This window comes from Amphiprion ocellaris, chromosome 17, assembly GCF_022539595.1.
Source record: "Amphiprion ocellaris isolate individual 3 ecotype Okinawa chromosome 17, ASM2253959v1, whole genome shotgun sequence".
NCBI classification, from domain to species: domain Eukaryota; kingdom Metazoa; phylum Chordata; class Actinopteri; family Pomacentridae; genus Amphiprion; species Amphiprion ocellaris.
In genome coordinates, this window is record NC_072782.1 from 33,130,318 (window position 1) to 33,148,908 (window position 18,591).

Genomic DNA, 18,591 nt, shown 5'->3' on the forward strand with positions numbered 1-18,591 from the left:
GGATGGAGGAGGAGGAGGAGGAGGAGGATGGAGGAGGAGGAGGAGGAGGAGGAGGAGGAGGAGGAAGAGGAGGATGGAGGAAGATGAGGAGGATGGAGGAAGAGGAAGAGGAGGAGGATGGAGGAGGAGGATGGACGAGGAGGATGGAGGAGGAAGAGGAGGATGGAGGAAGAGGAGGAGGATGGAGGAGGATGGAGGAGGAAGAAGAGGAGGATGGAGGAGGAATCCTGGAGAGGAAACTCAGGGAGTCAGAACCAGGAGCTGAAGGATGCTGAGGAGACTCCTCTGGACCGATGTGTTGATTTAAAATGCTAAAATCTCCTCCCAGAAGATCCTCAACCTGAGAAGCTGCTGGTCCAGTTTCACCTCAAACCATCACATATTTAGATTTATTGATCATAAACTATTGGTAATTCTGAAGATATTCGAGAAATTTTAGCTTCATTCATCAGATAAATCTGAGGTCACATTTCATAAAAAGTTTCCTCCTAAATCTGTTGGTTCTTCAGACCCTCATTCTGGAAACAAACATTTAGTCACAGAGATTCAGGAACAGATTTCATGTTATTAGGCGAAAAAATCTTTGATTTTACAGACACTTTGAATCAATCTGGACACATTTAAAGACACTTCTGCATGTTTAATGTCAATTTTAAAGAATTTTAAATCACTTATTATTTTTTTTTATTTCACTCTAAACACATCTTCAGGAATTTTGGACAAATTTAAAGTAAATTGGAAACTTTTCAGCCAAATTTGTCAAAAATTACTCAATACTTCAAATAATAACTGGAAACCTGACTAACACTACACAAAATTTGTGCAAAATGACTTGAGATTTGTCCAAAATGTGTCTAACATGACTAAAAAATTGCCTAAAATGACCCAAATTTGTCAAAAATTACTCACTACTTAAAATAATAACTGGAAACCTGTCCAGAAAGACTCCAAATGTGTCCAAAATGACTTATTAGGTAATTTTACTTTACTATACTCACACACTTACTTTACGTAATTTGGAGCATTTTTTGAGTTATTTCAACATTTTTCAGCTAATGTGGTTGGTCAGAACAAGTTACGGCAAAAAAAAAAACTAATTAAAAAATTTCCCATTATTTTCTTCTATTTTTGAACCATTTTATCCATGTTTGAGTCATTTTAGAGGATTTTTTAATAATTCTGTGTGAATAAATCTGTGGATGTTCTCAGTCATCCAGGTCATGATAAGTCTCAAGCAAGCATAAGTTATGGCAACTGGACTAACCTCGTGTGAGTCGAAAACGTTTCACCTCTCATCCAAGAGGCTTCTTCAGTTCTGAAAGCCTGGTGGGGAGTACCAGATATTTATCCACCAGGAGGGTGGTGGCAAAAACAAGTGGACAAAGACCCGAAACCAACAGACTCGTTAGGTGTTAATGTGAGTCGTTAGCCTTTGATGGGCGGTCGTTACCCCTCCCAGCCCTCTAGGAGGGTGGTTGGGGGTCACCTGACTGCAAGTGGGACAGATGGCTGCACCTCCTTGGGAGGGCTCTAAGAACGGCGTTGTAAGTGGGAGACAAGTGGTGTCTGAGGCCCCCTCCTCTGTTCAAAGATGGCCGTTCTAGTTTGACATGAATGGCTTCTTTTACCCCTCTCTCAAACCATCTGTCCTCTCTGGCTAGAATGCGCACCTTGTGGTCATCAAAGGAGTGCCCCTTCTCCTTGAGGTGGAGGTGGACTGCTGAGTCCTGGCCTGTGGTCGTGGCCCTCCTGTGTTGTGCCATGCGCTTGTGTAATGGCTGCTTAGTCTCTCCAATGTACAGGTCAGAGCATTCCTCATTGCACTGCACTGCGTACACCACATTGCTCTGTTTCTCCCTTGGAATTTTGTCCTTGGGATGGACCAGCTTTTGCCTCAGAGTGTTGCTGGGCTTGAAGTGTACTGGGATCTGGTGGGTGTTAAAGATCCTCCTGAGTTTCTCTGAAATTCCTGCCACATAGGGGATGACAATGTTGTTTCTCTTTTTTTTGTGGTCCTCGTCTTTCTTATCCTCCCTGCGCTTTTTTGCTGTTTTGATAAAAGCCCAGTTTGGATAGCCACAAGTTTGAAGAGCAGAGTGAATATGTTTGTGTTCCCTTCTTTTTCCATCCGCTTCTGATGGGATGTTCTGTGCTCTGTGCTTTAAGGTACGGATCACCCCCAACTTGTGTTCTAGTGGGTGGTGTGAATCAAACAGGAGGTACTGGTCTGTGTGAGTGGGTTTTCTGTAGACCCCAATGTTGAGTTCCCCATTGGTTTCAATGCGTACCACGCAATCTAGAAACGCCAGACAGTTGTCTTGGACATCCTCTCTTGTGAACTTGATGTTTTTATCCACCGAGTTGAGGTGTTCTGTGAAAGGTTCGACCTCACCCTTCCTGATGGTGACCCATGTGTCATCCACATATCTGAACCAGTGCCTCGGGGAGTGGCCACTGAATGTTCTCAGTGCCACAATCTCCATTTCTTCCATGTACAGGTTAGCTACAATGGGGGATACAGGGGATCCCATGGCACAGCCGTGTTTTTGCCTGTAGAAACCATTGTTGTACTGGAAATAAGTGGTGCTGAGGCAAAGGTTAAGGAGGTCACACACCTGTTCGGGGGAGAGGTTGGTCCTCTCAGACAGAGAGTTGTCAAGCAACAGTTTTCTCTTTACTGTCTGTATTGCATCTCCAGTGGGAATGCAAGTAAAAAGCGAAGTCACGTCATATGAAACCATAGTTTCCTCAGGGTCTAAGCTGATTTTTCTGACCTTGTTTGTAAAGTCCATCGAGTTCCTTATGTGGTGGGGGGTGTCCCCCACCAATGGGGAAAGGATGGTGGCAAGATACTTAGCAATGTTGTATGTCACAGAGTTGATGCTGCTTACAATTGGTCTCAGAGGGGCGCCCTCTTTGTGAATTTTTTTGGCAGCCCGTATATGCAAGGGATAGCATCGCCTGGATAGAGTTTGTAGTACAGGGCCCGGTCGATGATCTGACTTTTCTCCAGTTTTTGCAGGCAGTTAACCACTTTGAGTTTGTAGGTGTTGGTGGGGTCTCGTTTTAGGGTCTCATAAGTTGCTGAGTCACATAGGAGGCTGCTGACCTTTGAGTGATAGTCAGCTGTGTTAAGGATAACAGTACATCTCCCCTTATCTGCAGGTAGGATTGTGATGTTGGGATCCTTCTGCAGAGTTATCAGTGCCCGTTTCTCCTGTGCGGAGATGTTGGACGGGGGTAACTTGGCACTGGAGAGTGCTGCCGACACCTTAAGCCTGATCTGTTCCGCCTCTGTCTCTGACAACCTATTGTTCCTAATGGCCGATTCTGTGGCCGTCACCAAGTCCACCACCGGTAACTCATCTGGTGTGACTGCAAAGTTCAGTCCTTTGGCAAGGACCCCCCGCTCGGCTGGAGTGAGCTCTCTGTCTGACAAATTCTTAACCCATTTGTCATAGGTGTCCAGTTCCGCTGTTTTGCTCTGTGTGGCCGCCTGGGAAGGACTGCCGCCAGTCCTTCCTTCAGAGCTCTGTATTTTGGCCCATTCTTGTTCCCCCCTGGAACTATAGAACCGGGACTCAAGGTTCTGAAATTTCCGTGTTTGCCTTTCTTTGCCCTTAGCATGCTGCGCCATCTGTGCTGTCTCTGTGTGTTTGGAAACGGCTTCCCAAACATGCCCAGGAAGGACTGCCTCCAGCCCTTCCTCCAACGCATCAATTTTTGATCGTAGGACATCGATCGTAAAATGAACCTGTCTAACTCTCTCATTGAGGAGTTGGTTCTGTGCCCTCTTTAGGATGCTTTCTGCTTTGTGGCCTTTCACCGTGGAGGTGAGCCATAAGCTTTTGGGAAAGATCCTTTTTTGCCTGCAACGCAGGTTGAACCGCAGGTGGTTCCTGTAATCCGCCACTTTCCTCGCCAGTCTCTCATACTCCCGCACCCTCCGCAGGGTGTCCGCCCCAAAATGAGTATGAATAAATCTGTGGATGTTCTCAGTCATCCAGGTCATGATAAGTCTCAAGCAAGCATAAGTTATGGCAACTGGACTAACCTCGTGTGAGTCGAAAACGTTTTCGACTCACACGAGGTTAGTCCAGTTGCCATAACTTATGCTTGCTTGAGAATTCTGTGTGAGTTTCGTGTCTTTTTGGGCATTTTTGGATTTTTTTTTTGAGCAAATATTCTGTTGTTTTGGAATTAGTCCAAAACTGGATAAAATTAGTCAAAAATAAGTTCAAATGAGCCCAAAATTGGTTAGAATCAGTCCAATATGATTGAAAATTTTCCCAAAATGAGTAAAAATTTGCATCAGTCTCTCCCTTACGACCAGTTTCTGGGTATTTTAGTCCATTTTGTTCCATTTTAATAAATGTTTGAGTCTTTCTCAATTAATTCAAGCCTTTTAAGGAAATTCTTAATTTATTTTAATGAAACATTTTTTTTACGTGAGAAAACTTTTGTGTCGATTTGGACCCATTTTGTAATTTAGGAGAAATTTCCTGTTATTTTCTACTTCTTTTAGACAAATCTTTTCTCATTTTGGACAATTTACATCAGATTTTTTAACAACCGTTGAGTTTAAGTCAAGTTGTAGACGTTGGAAGAATCATTTTTACCCACATTTATACCAGAATCGTCTATAAACACGTTTAATTGGAATAATCTCTTCAGTGACAACACTCAGATGTTTAGAAAAGTCAACTGATTTTGAAAATCAACCCAGAGACTAAAACTCTTTAATGTTCTTCGTTCTTCCCAACCTCCTACCAGCGTCATGTTCCTCTAAGTCAGCGATGTAAACTCATCTTAGTTCAGGTTCCACATCAACCCAGTTTGATCTCAAGTGGGCCGGACCAGTAAAATTACAGCATGTATTTCCTTTGTTTTCGTGCAAAAAAGTACATTCTTCAAATGTTCCCATTTAATGAACAAAACATCATGAAAAACCTGAAGTTTCTTCAGAAAAATAAGTTCAATTTCATCAACATTCAGCCTCAGATATCATTTCCACATTACAACTTCCAGATCACAGAGTGTCTACAAAGGAACACAACATTTAGCCATGATCAAAACAACAACAGCCGGACAAGAAAAGACCAAAAAACAACAATAAACAAGACAAAATATTACAAATGAGACACAAAATGACAAAAAATGAGACAAACGACGCAAAGTGAAACAGAAAAGAGACAAAAAATTTGACAAAAAAGTTACAAAGCAACAAAAAAATGGACAAATGACAACGAGAAAAAAAACACAAAACGATGACTGAAGCGAAACACAAAATGAGAAGACCAAAAATACAAGCATGATAAAAAGTAAACAAAATGACAAAAACAGGAAACAAAACAACAAAAACTCAGACAAAACTCAACAAAAGACAAAATATTACAAATATTAGATACAAACGAGACAAACAATGAGACAAATAACACAAAAGGACAAAAAGGAAACAATAAATGACAAAAGCGAGGAACAAAACGACAAAAAATAGGCAAACAACATGAGTGAGACAAAAAGGACGCACGAAACAACAAAAAATAGGCAACTAACAAAAGTCAGACAAAAAAAGACAAAAAACAACAAAAAACTAAATACTACAAAAATGAGACAAAAAATGAAAAATGAGACAAACGTCACGAAACAAAACTAAAAATTAGACAAAAAAAGGTTACATAGCGGCAAAAAAATGGACAAATGAGATAAAAACAACAAAATCATGAGACAACTAACACAAAGCAAAACAAGAGAAAAAATCCTCTGGAGGACCGGATTGGACCCTGTGGAGGACTGGTTTTAGACCCTGTGGAGGACTGGATTGGACCCTCTGAAGGACCGGTTTTAGACCCTGTGGAGGACCGGATTGGACCCTCTGGAGGACCGGTTTTAGACCTTCTGGAGGACTGGATTGGACCCTGTGGAGGACTGGATTGGACCCTGTGGAGGACTGGATTGGACCCTGTGGAGGACTGGATTGGACCCTCTGAAGGACCGGTTTTAGACCCTGTGGAGGACCGGATTGGACCCTCTGAAGGACCGGTTTTAGACCCTGTGGAGGACCGGATTGGACCCTCTGAAGGACCGGTTTTAGACCCTGTGGAGGACCGGATTGGACCCTCTGAAGGACCGGTTTTAGACCCTGTGGAGGACCGGATTGGACCCTCTGAAGGACCGGTTTTAGACCCTGTGGAGGACCGGATTGGACCCTCTGAAGGACCGGTTTTAGACCCTGTGGAGGACCGGATTGGACCCTCTGAAGGACCAGTTTTAGACCCTGTGGAGGACTGGATTGGACCCTGTGGAGGACTGGATTGGACCCTCTGGAGGACCGGTTTTAGACCTTCAGGAGGACTGGATTGGACCCTGTGGAGGACTGGATTGGACCCTGTGGAGGACCGGTTTTAGACCCTGTGGAGGACTGGATTGGACCCTGTGGAGGACTGGATTGGACCCTGTGGAGGACCGGTTTTAGACCCTGTGGAGGACTGGATTGGACCCTGTGGAGGACCGGATTGGACCCTGTGGAGGACCGGATTGGACCCTGTGGAGGACCGGTTTTAGACCCTGTGGAGGACTGGATTGGACCCTGTGGAGGACTGGATTGGACCCTGTGGAGGACCGGTTTTAGACCCTGTGGAGGACTGGATTGGACCCTGTGGAGGACCGGATTGGACCCTGTGGAGGACCGGATTGGACCCTGTGGAGGACCGGATTGGACCCTGTGGAGGACCGGATAGGACCCTGTGGAGGACCGGATTGGACCCTGTGGAGGACTGGATTGGACCCTCTGGAGGACTGGATTGGACCCTGTGGAGGACCGGTTTTAGACCCTGTGGAGGACTGGTTTTAGACCCTGTGGAGGACTGGATTGGACCCTCTGAAGGACCGGTTTTAGACCCTGTAGAGGACTGGATTGGACCCTCTGAAGGACCGGTTTTAGACCCTGTGGAGGACCGGATTGGACCCTCTGAAGGACCGGTTTTAGACCCTGTGGAGGACCGGATTGGACCCTCTGAAGGACCGGTTTTAGACCCTGTGGAGGACCGGATTGGACCCTCTGAAGGACCGGTTTTAGACCCTGTGGAGGACTGGATTGGACCCTGTGGAGGACTGGATTGGACCCTCTGGAGGACCGGTTTTAGACCTTCTGGAGGACTGGATTGGACCCTGTGGAGGACTGGATTGGACCCTGTGGAGGACCGGTTTTAGACCCTGTGGAGGACTGGATTGGACCCTGTGGAGGACTGGATTGGACCCTGTGGAGGACTGGATTGGACCCTGTGGAGGACTGGATTGGACCCTGTGGAGGACTGGATTGGACCCTGTGGAGGACCGGATTGGACCCTCTGGAGGACCGGATTGGACCCTGTGGAGGACCGGTTTTAGACCCTGTGGAGGACCGGATTGGACCCTGTGGAGGACTGGATTGGACCCTGTGGAGGACTGGATTGGACCCTGTGGAGGACCGGTTTTAGACCCTGTGGAGGACTGGATTGGACCCTGTGGAGGACTGGATTGGACCCTGTGGAGGACTGGATTGGACCCTGTGGAGGACCGGATTGGACCCTGTGGAGGACCGGATTGGACCCTGTGGAGGACCGGATTGGACCCTCTGGAGGACTGGATAGGACCCTCTGGAGGACTGGATTGGACCCTCTGGAGGACTGGATTGGACCCTCTGGAGGACTGCTTTTGGGAGTTTCTCAGTAAATGCAGAAACACGCTGACGGCAGCCGGCCAATGGGAGCACAGAGCCGCTATCTTTCCCAGCATGCTCTCTGCCTCCCTGAGCGCTCCTTAATTAAGGCTCCAGGAGTCTTTGTCCCGGCCTGAAAGGAGACGTTTCACGCTCAATTTAGCGCCGTGTTCTTATCAAAGCCGCCCCACTGAGCCCATCCACAGCTAATTAGCTGCAGAACAAACCGCCGGGCCCACACTGATACTGTTGTCCCGCTGGTCGCCGTGGTTACAGATGCTGGAGGTCAGCGGCTGATTGATGCTTTAACCGGCGGTCGAGTGGAAACAAGGATCCGCTGTCATCTGATAAAACACAACAGTTTCATTAAAACGTCTCAGAGGATCAATTAATTACTGAGAGGAAAGAAAAACCAGGATGTTCCTGCAGCTGCAACCGGAGAACGACATCGTCTCACACAAATACGGACATTTAACATCCATACAACACAGTTTACCTCATTTTAAATAATTATAACACAGTTTACAGGTTTAATTTTACATAATGTGTTGTTTTTATTTAGGATATTTATCTGTGAGTAAACAATAAAACTAAAATGACCACAAAGAGATGAAAGTATCACAAAAAGACAGGAAATAATAAAAACAAGAACAAAAATGAGATACAAAAAGACACATAACTGGAAATAAAAGACACAAGACTAGAAATAAAAGACACAAAATTGGAAATAAAACACATAAAACTAGAATTAAAAGACACAAATCTAGAAATAAATGAGACAAAACTAGAAATTCGAGGTGAGAAAAACACGACTCAAAACGACATACATTACTTCACTTTAGTTTGGACTCAGCTTCTCATTTAATCTTTATCTTCAGGACTATTTCCTTTGTAGATTCTCACTGAAGGCATCAAACTATGAATGAACATCTAGAATTATGGAGGAAACAACAAAGTGTGAAATAAGTCAGAACATGTTTAATATTTTAGATTCTTGTTATTCTCTGGATGAGCTTCATGACGTAGAACCTGAAATGGTTCCACTTCACAGGTGTTCCTTGTCAAGGTTCATTAGTGGAGTTTCTTCCTTCTTAATGAGGTTGGTCCATCAGAAGTCAGGTTGGTCCACAGCTGACAGCCCTATTGGACAACTTTTAGAATCCAGATTATGGCAAGAACCAATCAGCTGAGAGAACCGACAGTCCATCATTACTTTAAGAACTGAAGGTCAGTCAGTCTGGAAAACTGTAAAAACTTTGAATGTATCCCCAACTTCAGTCTCTAAAACCATCCAGCTCTACGACCAAACTGTCTCCATGAGGACCTCCCCAGGAAAGGAAGACCAAGAGTCTCCTCTGGTGCTGAGGAGAAGTTCATCCGAGTCTCCAGCCTCAGAAATATCCAGTTAACAGCAGCTCAGATTAGAGTCCAGATAAATGCCACCCAGAGTTCTAGTAGCAGACACATCTCTACATCAGCTGTTCAGAGGAGACTGAACCAATCAGGCCTTTATGGTCCAATAGCTGCTCAGAAACCACTACTAAGGAAAAGCAACCAGTAGCAGAGATTAGTTTGGACCCAGAAACACCAGGAATGGACGTTAGACCAGTGGAGATCTGGGCTTTGGTCTGATGAGTCCAAATGTGAGATCTTTGGTTCCACCCGCCGTGTCTTTGTGAGACCAGAGAAGGTGATGGATGGTCTCTACATGCATGGTTCCCACCGTGAAGCATGGAGGAGGAGGTGTGATGGTCATTGTTGGGGATTTATTCCAAACTGAAGGAACCCTGAATGCTGGTTCAGGGTTCTTTCAGTTTGGTCTTTTCTGCTGATTTGACCTTGTTTTCTACGTCTTCTTGTCGTCCTGTGTGTCTTCTTGTGATATTTTGTTTTTTTTGTGATATTTTGTGTCGTCTTGTGATATTTTGTGTTTTTGTGATATTTTGTGTGTTTTGGTGATATTTTGTGTTTTTTTGCGATATTTTGTGTCGTCTTGTGATATTTTGTGTTTTTGTGATATTTTGTGTGTTTTTGTGATATTTTGTTTTTTGTGATATTTTGTTTTTTGTGATATTTTGTGTCGTCTTGTGATATTTTGTGTTTTTGTGATATTTTGTGTGTTTTTGTGATATTTTGTTTTTTTGCGATATTTTGTGTCGTCTTGTGATATTTTGTGTGTTTTTATGATATGTTGTGGGTTTTTTTTGTGATATTTTGGGTCTTCTTGTGGTATTTTAGACTCCTGTTCAGACGTCTAGATGTTGTAAATCAGTGAAGGAATCACTGCAGCAGAGTTCTGCTCTAAAATTTAACTAAGGTGTCAGAATAAACTGGAACAGAACCAGCTTTTATTCCATCTATTGCTGGTATTAAAGGTTCCAGCTCATTTGTGGATGTCTTCATGTGGAACTTGAGTATTTTGGGCTTTTCTTTCTGCTGACTTTGGAGCAGAGCGGAGCAGAACAAACAGAGTGGAGGCGTCCTGCTGAGGACGGTGTTTTCTCTGCAGCAGCCGTCGCCTCGCTGACGTCAGATCAGACCTCAGGTTTATTTGTGCTGCGACTCCGGTTCTCTTTGATCCTCCAGAACCAGAACCAGAACCTTCAGAGAAACCAGCAGAAAGAGATTTAAGAAAACTCGAGAGGACAAAACATCAACCAGAGATTAAATAAAACTACTGAGGCTGAAACAGCAGCAAATACAGATCGTCAAAATAAAACACTCTCTAAGAAATAAAACTATAAAATAATACTGTAGGAGATACTGTAAAAAATACAGAAATACTGTAAAAACTAGTGACAAAATAAAATACACTAAGAAATACTGGAAATAAAATGATAAAATAATACTGGAAGAAATACTGAAACACTGTAAATAAATCAGAGAAATGTGTTTTCAATAAACCAGAAAACATGAATTAAAGGAATCAAAAAAATCAGGTGAAAATCAGAGTAAATATCTGTAAAATCAAAATATTTTAATCTGATTTAAAGACAGTAAAACTGTAGTTTTATGGTCAGATGCTGTCAAAGAAGAAATTACTGTTTGTAAAAATATCACTTTACTACATTCTGCTTCTTTTTCTGCTGATTTTATGTGTTTTTGTGGTGATTTTAAGTCTTTTTGTGGTGATTTTAAGTCTTTTTGTGGTGATTTTATGTGTTTTTGTGGTGATTTTATGTGTTTTTGTGGTGATTTTGCATGTTTTCTGGTAATTTTTCATCAGTTTCTGGTGATTTTGTGCCTCTTTGTTGTGATTTTTAGCCTTTCTCTCTTGAATTTGCAACTCTTCTGGTAATTCTGTGACTTCTTGTTGTGATTTTGCATCTTTTGTGTTAATCCTGAGCTTCTGCTGCGGTTTGTAATGATTTTGTTTCGTTATAATTCTGCATATTCTTGTCATGATATTGCATATGTGTTTTGTTTATTTTTGCTATTTTGCAAACCTTTTGTGGTATTTTTGTAGTTTTTTGAGGTGATTTTGCAGATTTTTGTCTGTTTTTGTGGTAACTATTTTTGAGGTGATTTTGTGTATTTTTGTGATAATTTTGTGTTTTTTGCAGTGATTTGTGTATTTTTATTCAGATTTTGCATCTGTTTGTGGTAATTTTGTGTCTTTTTGTGGAGATTCTTTGACTTTCTGTGGTAATTTTGCACGTTGTGTTGATTTTCCATGTTTTTGTGGTGATTGTGTCTTTTTGTGTTGATTTTTACCTATTTCTGTAATATTTTTGCATCTTTACAATAATCTTGTATTTTTGTGGTTTTTATTTTCATTCTATGACTTGCTTTAATCTTGACTATAGATTTTACTTTGGTTTGTGGTGATTTTGTGTCTTTTTCTGACAATTTTGCACGTTGTTGTGTTGATATTGTGGATTTTTTGCTGAATTTAGGTATTTTTGTGGTAAATTTGCATCTTTCTGTCATGATTTTGCATCTGTTTGTGCTAATTTAGCGTCTTTCTGCTGTAATTTTGTGTATTTTTGGCTGATTTTGCATCTTTTTGTCACAATTTTGCATATTTCTCTTGTGCTTTTGCATCTTTTTTCTGGTAATTTTTAGTTTTTTGTTGTAATTTCTTGTCTTTTTGTGTTGATTTTGGTTTTTTTTTTGTTGTATTTGCTTGTCTTTCTTGCTGATTTTGCCCCCACCTGTGCTGATTGTGTGTTTTTTTTGTGCTGATTTTGTAGGGTTTTTTGTCATGATTTTGCTGATTTTGTATTTTTTTGTCGTGGTTTTGCCTCCTCCGGTGCTGGTTTTGTATTTTTTTTTCATGGTTTTGCCTCCTCTGGTGCTGCTGCAGTGAGTCTCTGCAGTTCTTCTGATCTCTGCATCCAGAGAGCAGCCGTGACGTATCTGAGATGTTAAACTCTTTATTTCCTCCCCGTTTGACCCGTTGAAGGTCCTTTTCCTCCCCTTCAGCAGCAGCAGCAGGTCTGCGGGTCGCCATCATCCTCTACTTTGCCTAATGACGGCAGGAGGAGGTCCTGATGGGAGAAGCGTGGCGGCGCTTCTGGAAATCTTTAATATTTAATACATCGATTAACATTAACAAGCGAGGCAGAACTGTTTCAACACTTCCATTATTATTTGATCTCTCTCCACAGAGCTGCGATGGCCGGAATAATGAAAGCTGGATCTCTATTTCAACCTTGAAGGGCCGGGCGCGCTGCCAGTAATGAAGACGTATTAAAGCTTAATGCAGCTTAATGTAGCAGGTGTCATATCTATAATGTACAGAAGCTCTTTCTAAAGCATTATATTCATCGCTACTACCTTAAAAGCCACTAAATCTCCCAGGATAAGTTAGTCTGGCTGCCGTCCTGCTCCTATTAATCAATAGAAAAATTGTTAACACACCTTAACTGGGATCCATTAGAGCGATTCTGGGGGCCAAAGAGCCCGATGCACTCAGGTTAATGAGGGAAGGGACGCTAAATCTGCAAGGACACCACACCGTTAGAGCTACGCTAACCGCTAATCGATGCTCCGCAGGGACCTCAGAGTGGAACCTGAAGAATGTTACACAACACTAGAACACGCTAGAGAACACTAGAACACGTTAGAACATGTTAGAACACGTTAGAGAACACGTTAGAGAACACTAGAACACGTTAGAACATGTTAGAACACGTTAGAGAACACGTTAGAGAACACTAGAACACGTTGGAACATGTTAGAACACGTTAGAGAACACGTTAGAGAACACTAGAACACGTTAGAACATGTTAGAACACGTTAGAGAACACGTTAGAGAACACTAGAACACGTTAGAACATGTTAGAACACGTTAGAGAACAGAAAAACCTGCAGAACATTACATCACACCATGACAGCTACGCTAACCGCTAATCGATGCTCTGCAGGGACCTCAGAGTGGAACCTGAAGAACGTTACACAATACTAGAACACGCTAGAGAACACTAGAACACGTTAGAACATGTTAGAACACGTTAGAGAACACGTTAGAGAACACTAGAACACGTTAGAACATGTTAGAACACGTTAGAGAACAGAAAAACCTGCAGAACATTACATCACACCATGACAGCTACGCTAACCGCTAATCGATGCTCTGCAGGGACCTCAGAGTGGAACCTGAAGAACGTTACACAATACTAGAACACATTAGAGAACATTAGAACACGTTAGAGAACAGAAAAACCTGCAGAACATTACATCACACCATGACAGCTACGCTAACCGCTAATCGATGCTCCGCAGGGACCTCAGAGTGGAACCTGAAGAATGTTACACAACACTAGAACACGCTAGAGAACACTAGAACACGTTAGAACATGTTAGAACACGTTAGAGAACACGTTAGAGAACACTAGAACACGTTAGAACATGTTAGAACACGTTAGAGAACAGAAAAACCTGCAGAACATTACATCACACCATGACAGCTACGCTAACCGCTAATCGATGCTCTGCAGGGACCTCAGAGTGGAACCTGAAGAACGTTACACAATACTAGAACACATTAGAGAACATTAGAACAAGTTAGAGAACACGCTAAAACATGATAGAGAACATTAGAACATGGTAAAGATCGTTAGACCACATTAGAGAACACGCTAGAGAACATTAGAACATGCTGGAGAATGTGAGAACATGCTGGATCTTTTGTGGTGATTTTGCAGCTTATTTTCAGATTTTGTACCTTTTTGTCGATCTTGTTTCGTTTTCTGGTCATTTTGGATTTTATTGATTTTCTGATTGATTCTGATTTTTTGTGCTGATTTTGTGTCTTTTTATTGTGATCTAAAGTTTGTGTGTAGCTTTGTGTGTTTTTTTGGTGATTTTACGTATTGTTGTCTTAACTTTGTGTATTTCTAACTTATTTAGCTTCTTTTTGTGTCTTTCTGTGGTGGTTTTGAGTCTTCCTGTCATGACTTTCCTCCTTTTTGTGGTGATTGTGCTTCTTTCTGTCGTGATTTTGCACATTTTTATGGAGATTTTGTCCATTTCTGTGCTGATTTTACTTTATTTTTTGCTGATTTTGTGTATTTTTGTGGTAATTTTGTGTCTTTTTACAGCAGTTTTAAGGTTTTGTTGTTGATTTTGTGGGTTTTTTTGTGGTTCATGTGTGGTTTTCTGCTGAGGAGTAACTCCTATATGATGCGACCACATGTGGTCAGAAGGTAAATCAGGCGTTTGGTTCTGTAAATGTTCCAGGTTGTGTTCTGCAGAGAACATCCAGGATCATCAGCATTATTATTATGGGATGCGTCAGTGATTCTGCTAGCTGTGAACAGCATTTATTCATCTTTAATGTCTCTGCTGCCATCATCACACCTTTAACTGGTCCACTGAGCTTTAATATGCAGCAGGACCACCGTCGCCACGGAGACGGGCCGGGCGTTACCACAGAGACGGGCCGGTCCGCCCTCCTATTGGACGTCCCGTCTCCATAGATCACAGAGGAGCGGTTTATTGGACGTCTGGATGTTTCTTTCCAGGATTTAACTGGAATCTTTTGAACCACTTCATGTCTTTTTACAGATTTTTTTGTTTTGTTGAAATTACTGATATTATCCAGTAGAATCAATGACAACAGAGTATTAATTTAGAAGTTAACTATAGAAATAGTTCTTTTACAGTGTGTGACCATAGATTACACTAATTTTACTGTATTTAAAATGACAAAAATATCATTATTTGAAAGAAAAAATTTGCGTATTAAGAATTTTAAAATGCTACATACATTTTTTAACTGTTATTTACAGATAAAACCCAGAAGAATGTGTTAATTCAATTCGATAAACCAGCAGAGAACCAGATAAAGTCTCACTCATTCATCTCGTCTCACCCTAACTAACAGTGGAGGGAGATTTCAGCAGACTGGCTGCATTCAGCGTATGGGAGAAATAGAGGTAAACTAAAACAAGACAAGCTAACAGAGAAGTAGTTAGCTATAGACTGCATTCTGATTAGTATTGTGGAAGATGTCGGTCTGAGGACCAACGAATTGCGGCACGTATGAGCCTCAACCTGCATCACTGGAAGGTTTAATGTGACGACATAAACCAGGATGAGAGTCCCTGATGCAGAGTTCAAGTCCTACCCACAGCCATTTGAGCTTCTTCCCATGATTCCTGTCACTCTCCACTGTCCTATATAATAAAGCCTAAAAAGGCCAAAAAAGAAGTCCAGACATGGACTTCACAGACTAAAAAGTCTTCTGCAGTCCATTCCAGCTGTGGACTTTTTCACCAGCTGCTGATGAACATAGACTGGTTCTGCTGCTCCCTGATGAAAGAAAGATGTTTCTGCTGGTGCCAGAGAAAAAATAAGAACACAGACGTATAAATGTTAACTTACTGTTGCTGGGAAGGTTCCTGTTACAATGTTATGATTGTGGCTCTGGACTCTGAGGGTATCTTGTTTTTCTATTATATATAACAAACCAGATAAAACGTTAATGCCACTGCAGTGGCAAATAGCTCTGGCTTGATGTGATTACATTAATGTTTAAGTTGAGATTTACAAGAAATGTTTTAACTGCTGCTGTGTGAAGGGAATGCTGCTGTTAAAAAGCACTTTATTTGTTTAAAGTGTTTGCAAACCAAATGTTACAGTATTTTTGATTATATAGCAGTACTTTAAAAGATAAAAGTGCAGAATACACTACTTTTAAACTCATTATTCAATTGTACGCATAACAGTGTGTTAATCGCGATTAATCGCCGGGGTAAATACGATTAACCACGATTAAATATTTTAATTGTTGCCCAGCACTAGTTAATTTACATTAAAAAAACAGGGTAGAACTGTAAAAATGAGCATTGTGGGAGTCTAGCTAGCAGCGGGGCACCAGGACAAAGACTCCTGTTATAATTAATGACCTCCAACATGTTCAGGTCTGGATCAGCTGCAACGTCACTCTAATGTCACAGAGACTTTAACTGTTCATCATGTGTCCAACATTACTTCAAATTAGTCCAGATTGACAGGAGTGTGTCCAAAACAACCGAAAAATGGTCCAAAATGATTCTAAACCAAACCAACCAAAACTTGCTGAAAGGTGTTCAAAATGACGTGAAAATTGTCCCAAAGTATTCAATTATTATTGAATATTATTGCACAAAATACCTTGGAATGAGCTTAAAAGTGTCCAAAATGACTCAACGTGCATCCAGCATGATTTTAAATGTGTCCAGATTGACAGGAAAGTGTCCAGAACAACTAAAACTCAAAACAAATCAAAAGCTAGCATGTAAAATGACTTGAAAATTGTCAAAAAATTATTCAAATTTTGCACAAAATACCTTAAAATCTGTCCAAAGTTACTTGAAACACATCCAGATTTACTAGATATGTCCTTAAAATCTGTCCAGATTTACTTATATGTCCCTAAAATCTGTCCAGATTTACTAGATATGTCCTTAAAATCTGTCCAGAATGAGCTAAACTATTCAAAATTGGCCCAAAACCAGTTACAGATTGTCCAAGAAGACTTAAAATTTGTTCAAAATAATTCAAAATCTATTCAGAATGAGCTGAAGTATGTCCAAAATGACTCAGCATGTGTCCAGCAAAACTTTAAATTTGTCTAGATTGACAGTAAAATGTCCAAAACAACTAAAAACTTGTCAAAAATTATTCAAAACCAAACCAACCAAAGCTAGCTTTAAATGTGTCCAAAATTATCCATAATTAAGTTATTATGAAATTAATCGAAAACAACTGAATAGAAACAACTTATAATCCAAAAATGACTCAAACCTTTCCAGAATGAGATGAAAAGTTGTTATGATCCCTGCTCCAGCCTCTGCCCTTTTTCCTTCTATCTCCCATGATTCCTCATCTGTCTGTCTGTCTTCTCTCCCTCCTGTCTCTCTCTCCCTCCTGTCTCTCTCTCCCTCCTGTCTCTCTCTCCCTCCTGTCTCTCTCTCCCTCCTGTTTCTCTCTCCCTCCTGTCTCTCTCTCCCTCCTGTCTCTCTCTCCCTCCTGTCTCTCTCTTCCTGTTCACCTGTCTGCACTCTACCTGCTGATTACTGCAATGAGTGTCAGCTGCAGTGATCAGCTCACTCAGGACGCCTGCCACTACCTCACCTGCTCACTATTTAAACCTCAGTTCATTCCTTCACTCCCCGTCGGACTGTAAACTGTTGGATACCTGCTTCCCTCCAGACTCGGATCCCCACAAACACTCGGTTTCCCCCTTCCCTGGATTCTGCTGTCCTGCTGCCAGAACTCTTCATCTGTTCCCCATCTTCTGTCTGGACCTCATGTAAATCCTCGCTCCACTCACTCTGGTCACAGTCTCTGTGTCACCTCTACCTTCTGACCACCTCTACCATCTGACCACCTCTACCTTCTGACCACCTCTACCATCTGACCACCTCTACCATCTGACCACCTCTACCTTCTGACCACCTCTACCTTCTGACCACCTCTACCTTCTGACCACCTCTACCATCTGACCACCTCTACCTTCTGACCACCTCTACCTTCTGACCACCTCTACCATCTGACCACCTCTGACCACCTCTACCTTCTGACCACCTCTACCATCTGACCACCTCTACCTTCTGACCACCTCTACCTTCTGACCACCTCAACCATCTGACCACCTCTACCATCTGACCACCTCTACCTTCTTACCACCTCTGACCACCTCTACCATCTGACCACCTCTACCTTCTGACCACCTCTACCTTCTGACCACCTCTGACCACCTCTACCTTCTGACCACCTCTACCTTCTGACCACCTCTACCTTCTGACCACCTCTGACCACCTCTACCTTCTGACCACCTCTACCATCTGACCACCTCTACCATCTGACCACCTCTACCTTCTGACCACCTCTGACCACCTCTACATCTGACCACCTCTACCTTCTGACCACCTCTACCTTCTGACCACCTCTGACCACCTCTACCTTCTGACCACCTCTACCTTCTGACCACCTCTGACCACCTCTACCTTCTGACAACCTCTACCATCTGACCACCTCTACCTTCTGACCACCTCTACCTTCTGACCACCTCTGACCACCTCTACCTTCTGACCACCTCTGACCACCTCTACCTTCTGACCACCTCTACCTTCTGACCACCTCTGACCACCTCTACCTTCTGACCACCTCTACCTTCTGACCACCTCTACCTTCTGACCACCTCTACCATCTGACCACCTCTACCATCTGACCACCTCTACCTTCTGACCACCTCTACCTTCTGACCACCTCTACCTTCTGACCACCTCTGACCACCTCTACCTTCTAACCACCTCTACCTTCTGACCACCTCTACCTTCTGACCACCTCTACCTTCTGACCACCTCTACCTTCTGACCACCTCTACCATCTGACCACCTCTACCATCTGACCACCTCTACCATCTGACCACCTCTACCTTCTGACCACCTCTACCTTCT

The 18,591-nt window shown here is 42.5% G+C and overlaps 1 protein-coding gene across 1 annotated transcript; it reads right to left on the bottom strand.

The window, feature by feature from the left end:
- Window positions 1-1,204: 1,204 nt before the first annotated feature.
- On the bottom strand, window positions 1,205-4,036 carry LOC129350917 (uncharacterized). The gene is given in 2 exon segments (XM_055019073.1): window positions 1,205-2,927; window positions 2,930-4,036. Coding segments are annotated over 2 exon segments (2,547 nt in total). The 5' UTR covers window positions 4,013-4,036; the 3' UTR covers window positions 1,205-1,463.
- Between the last annotated feature and the right edge of the window lie 14,555 nt (window positions 4,037-18,591).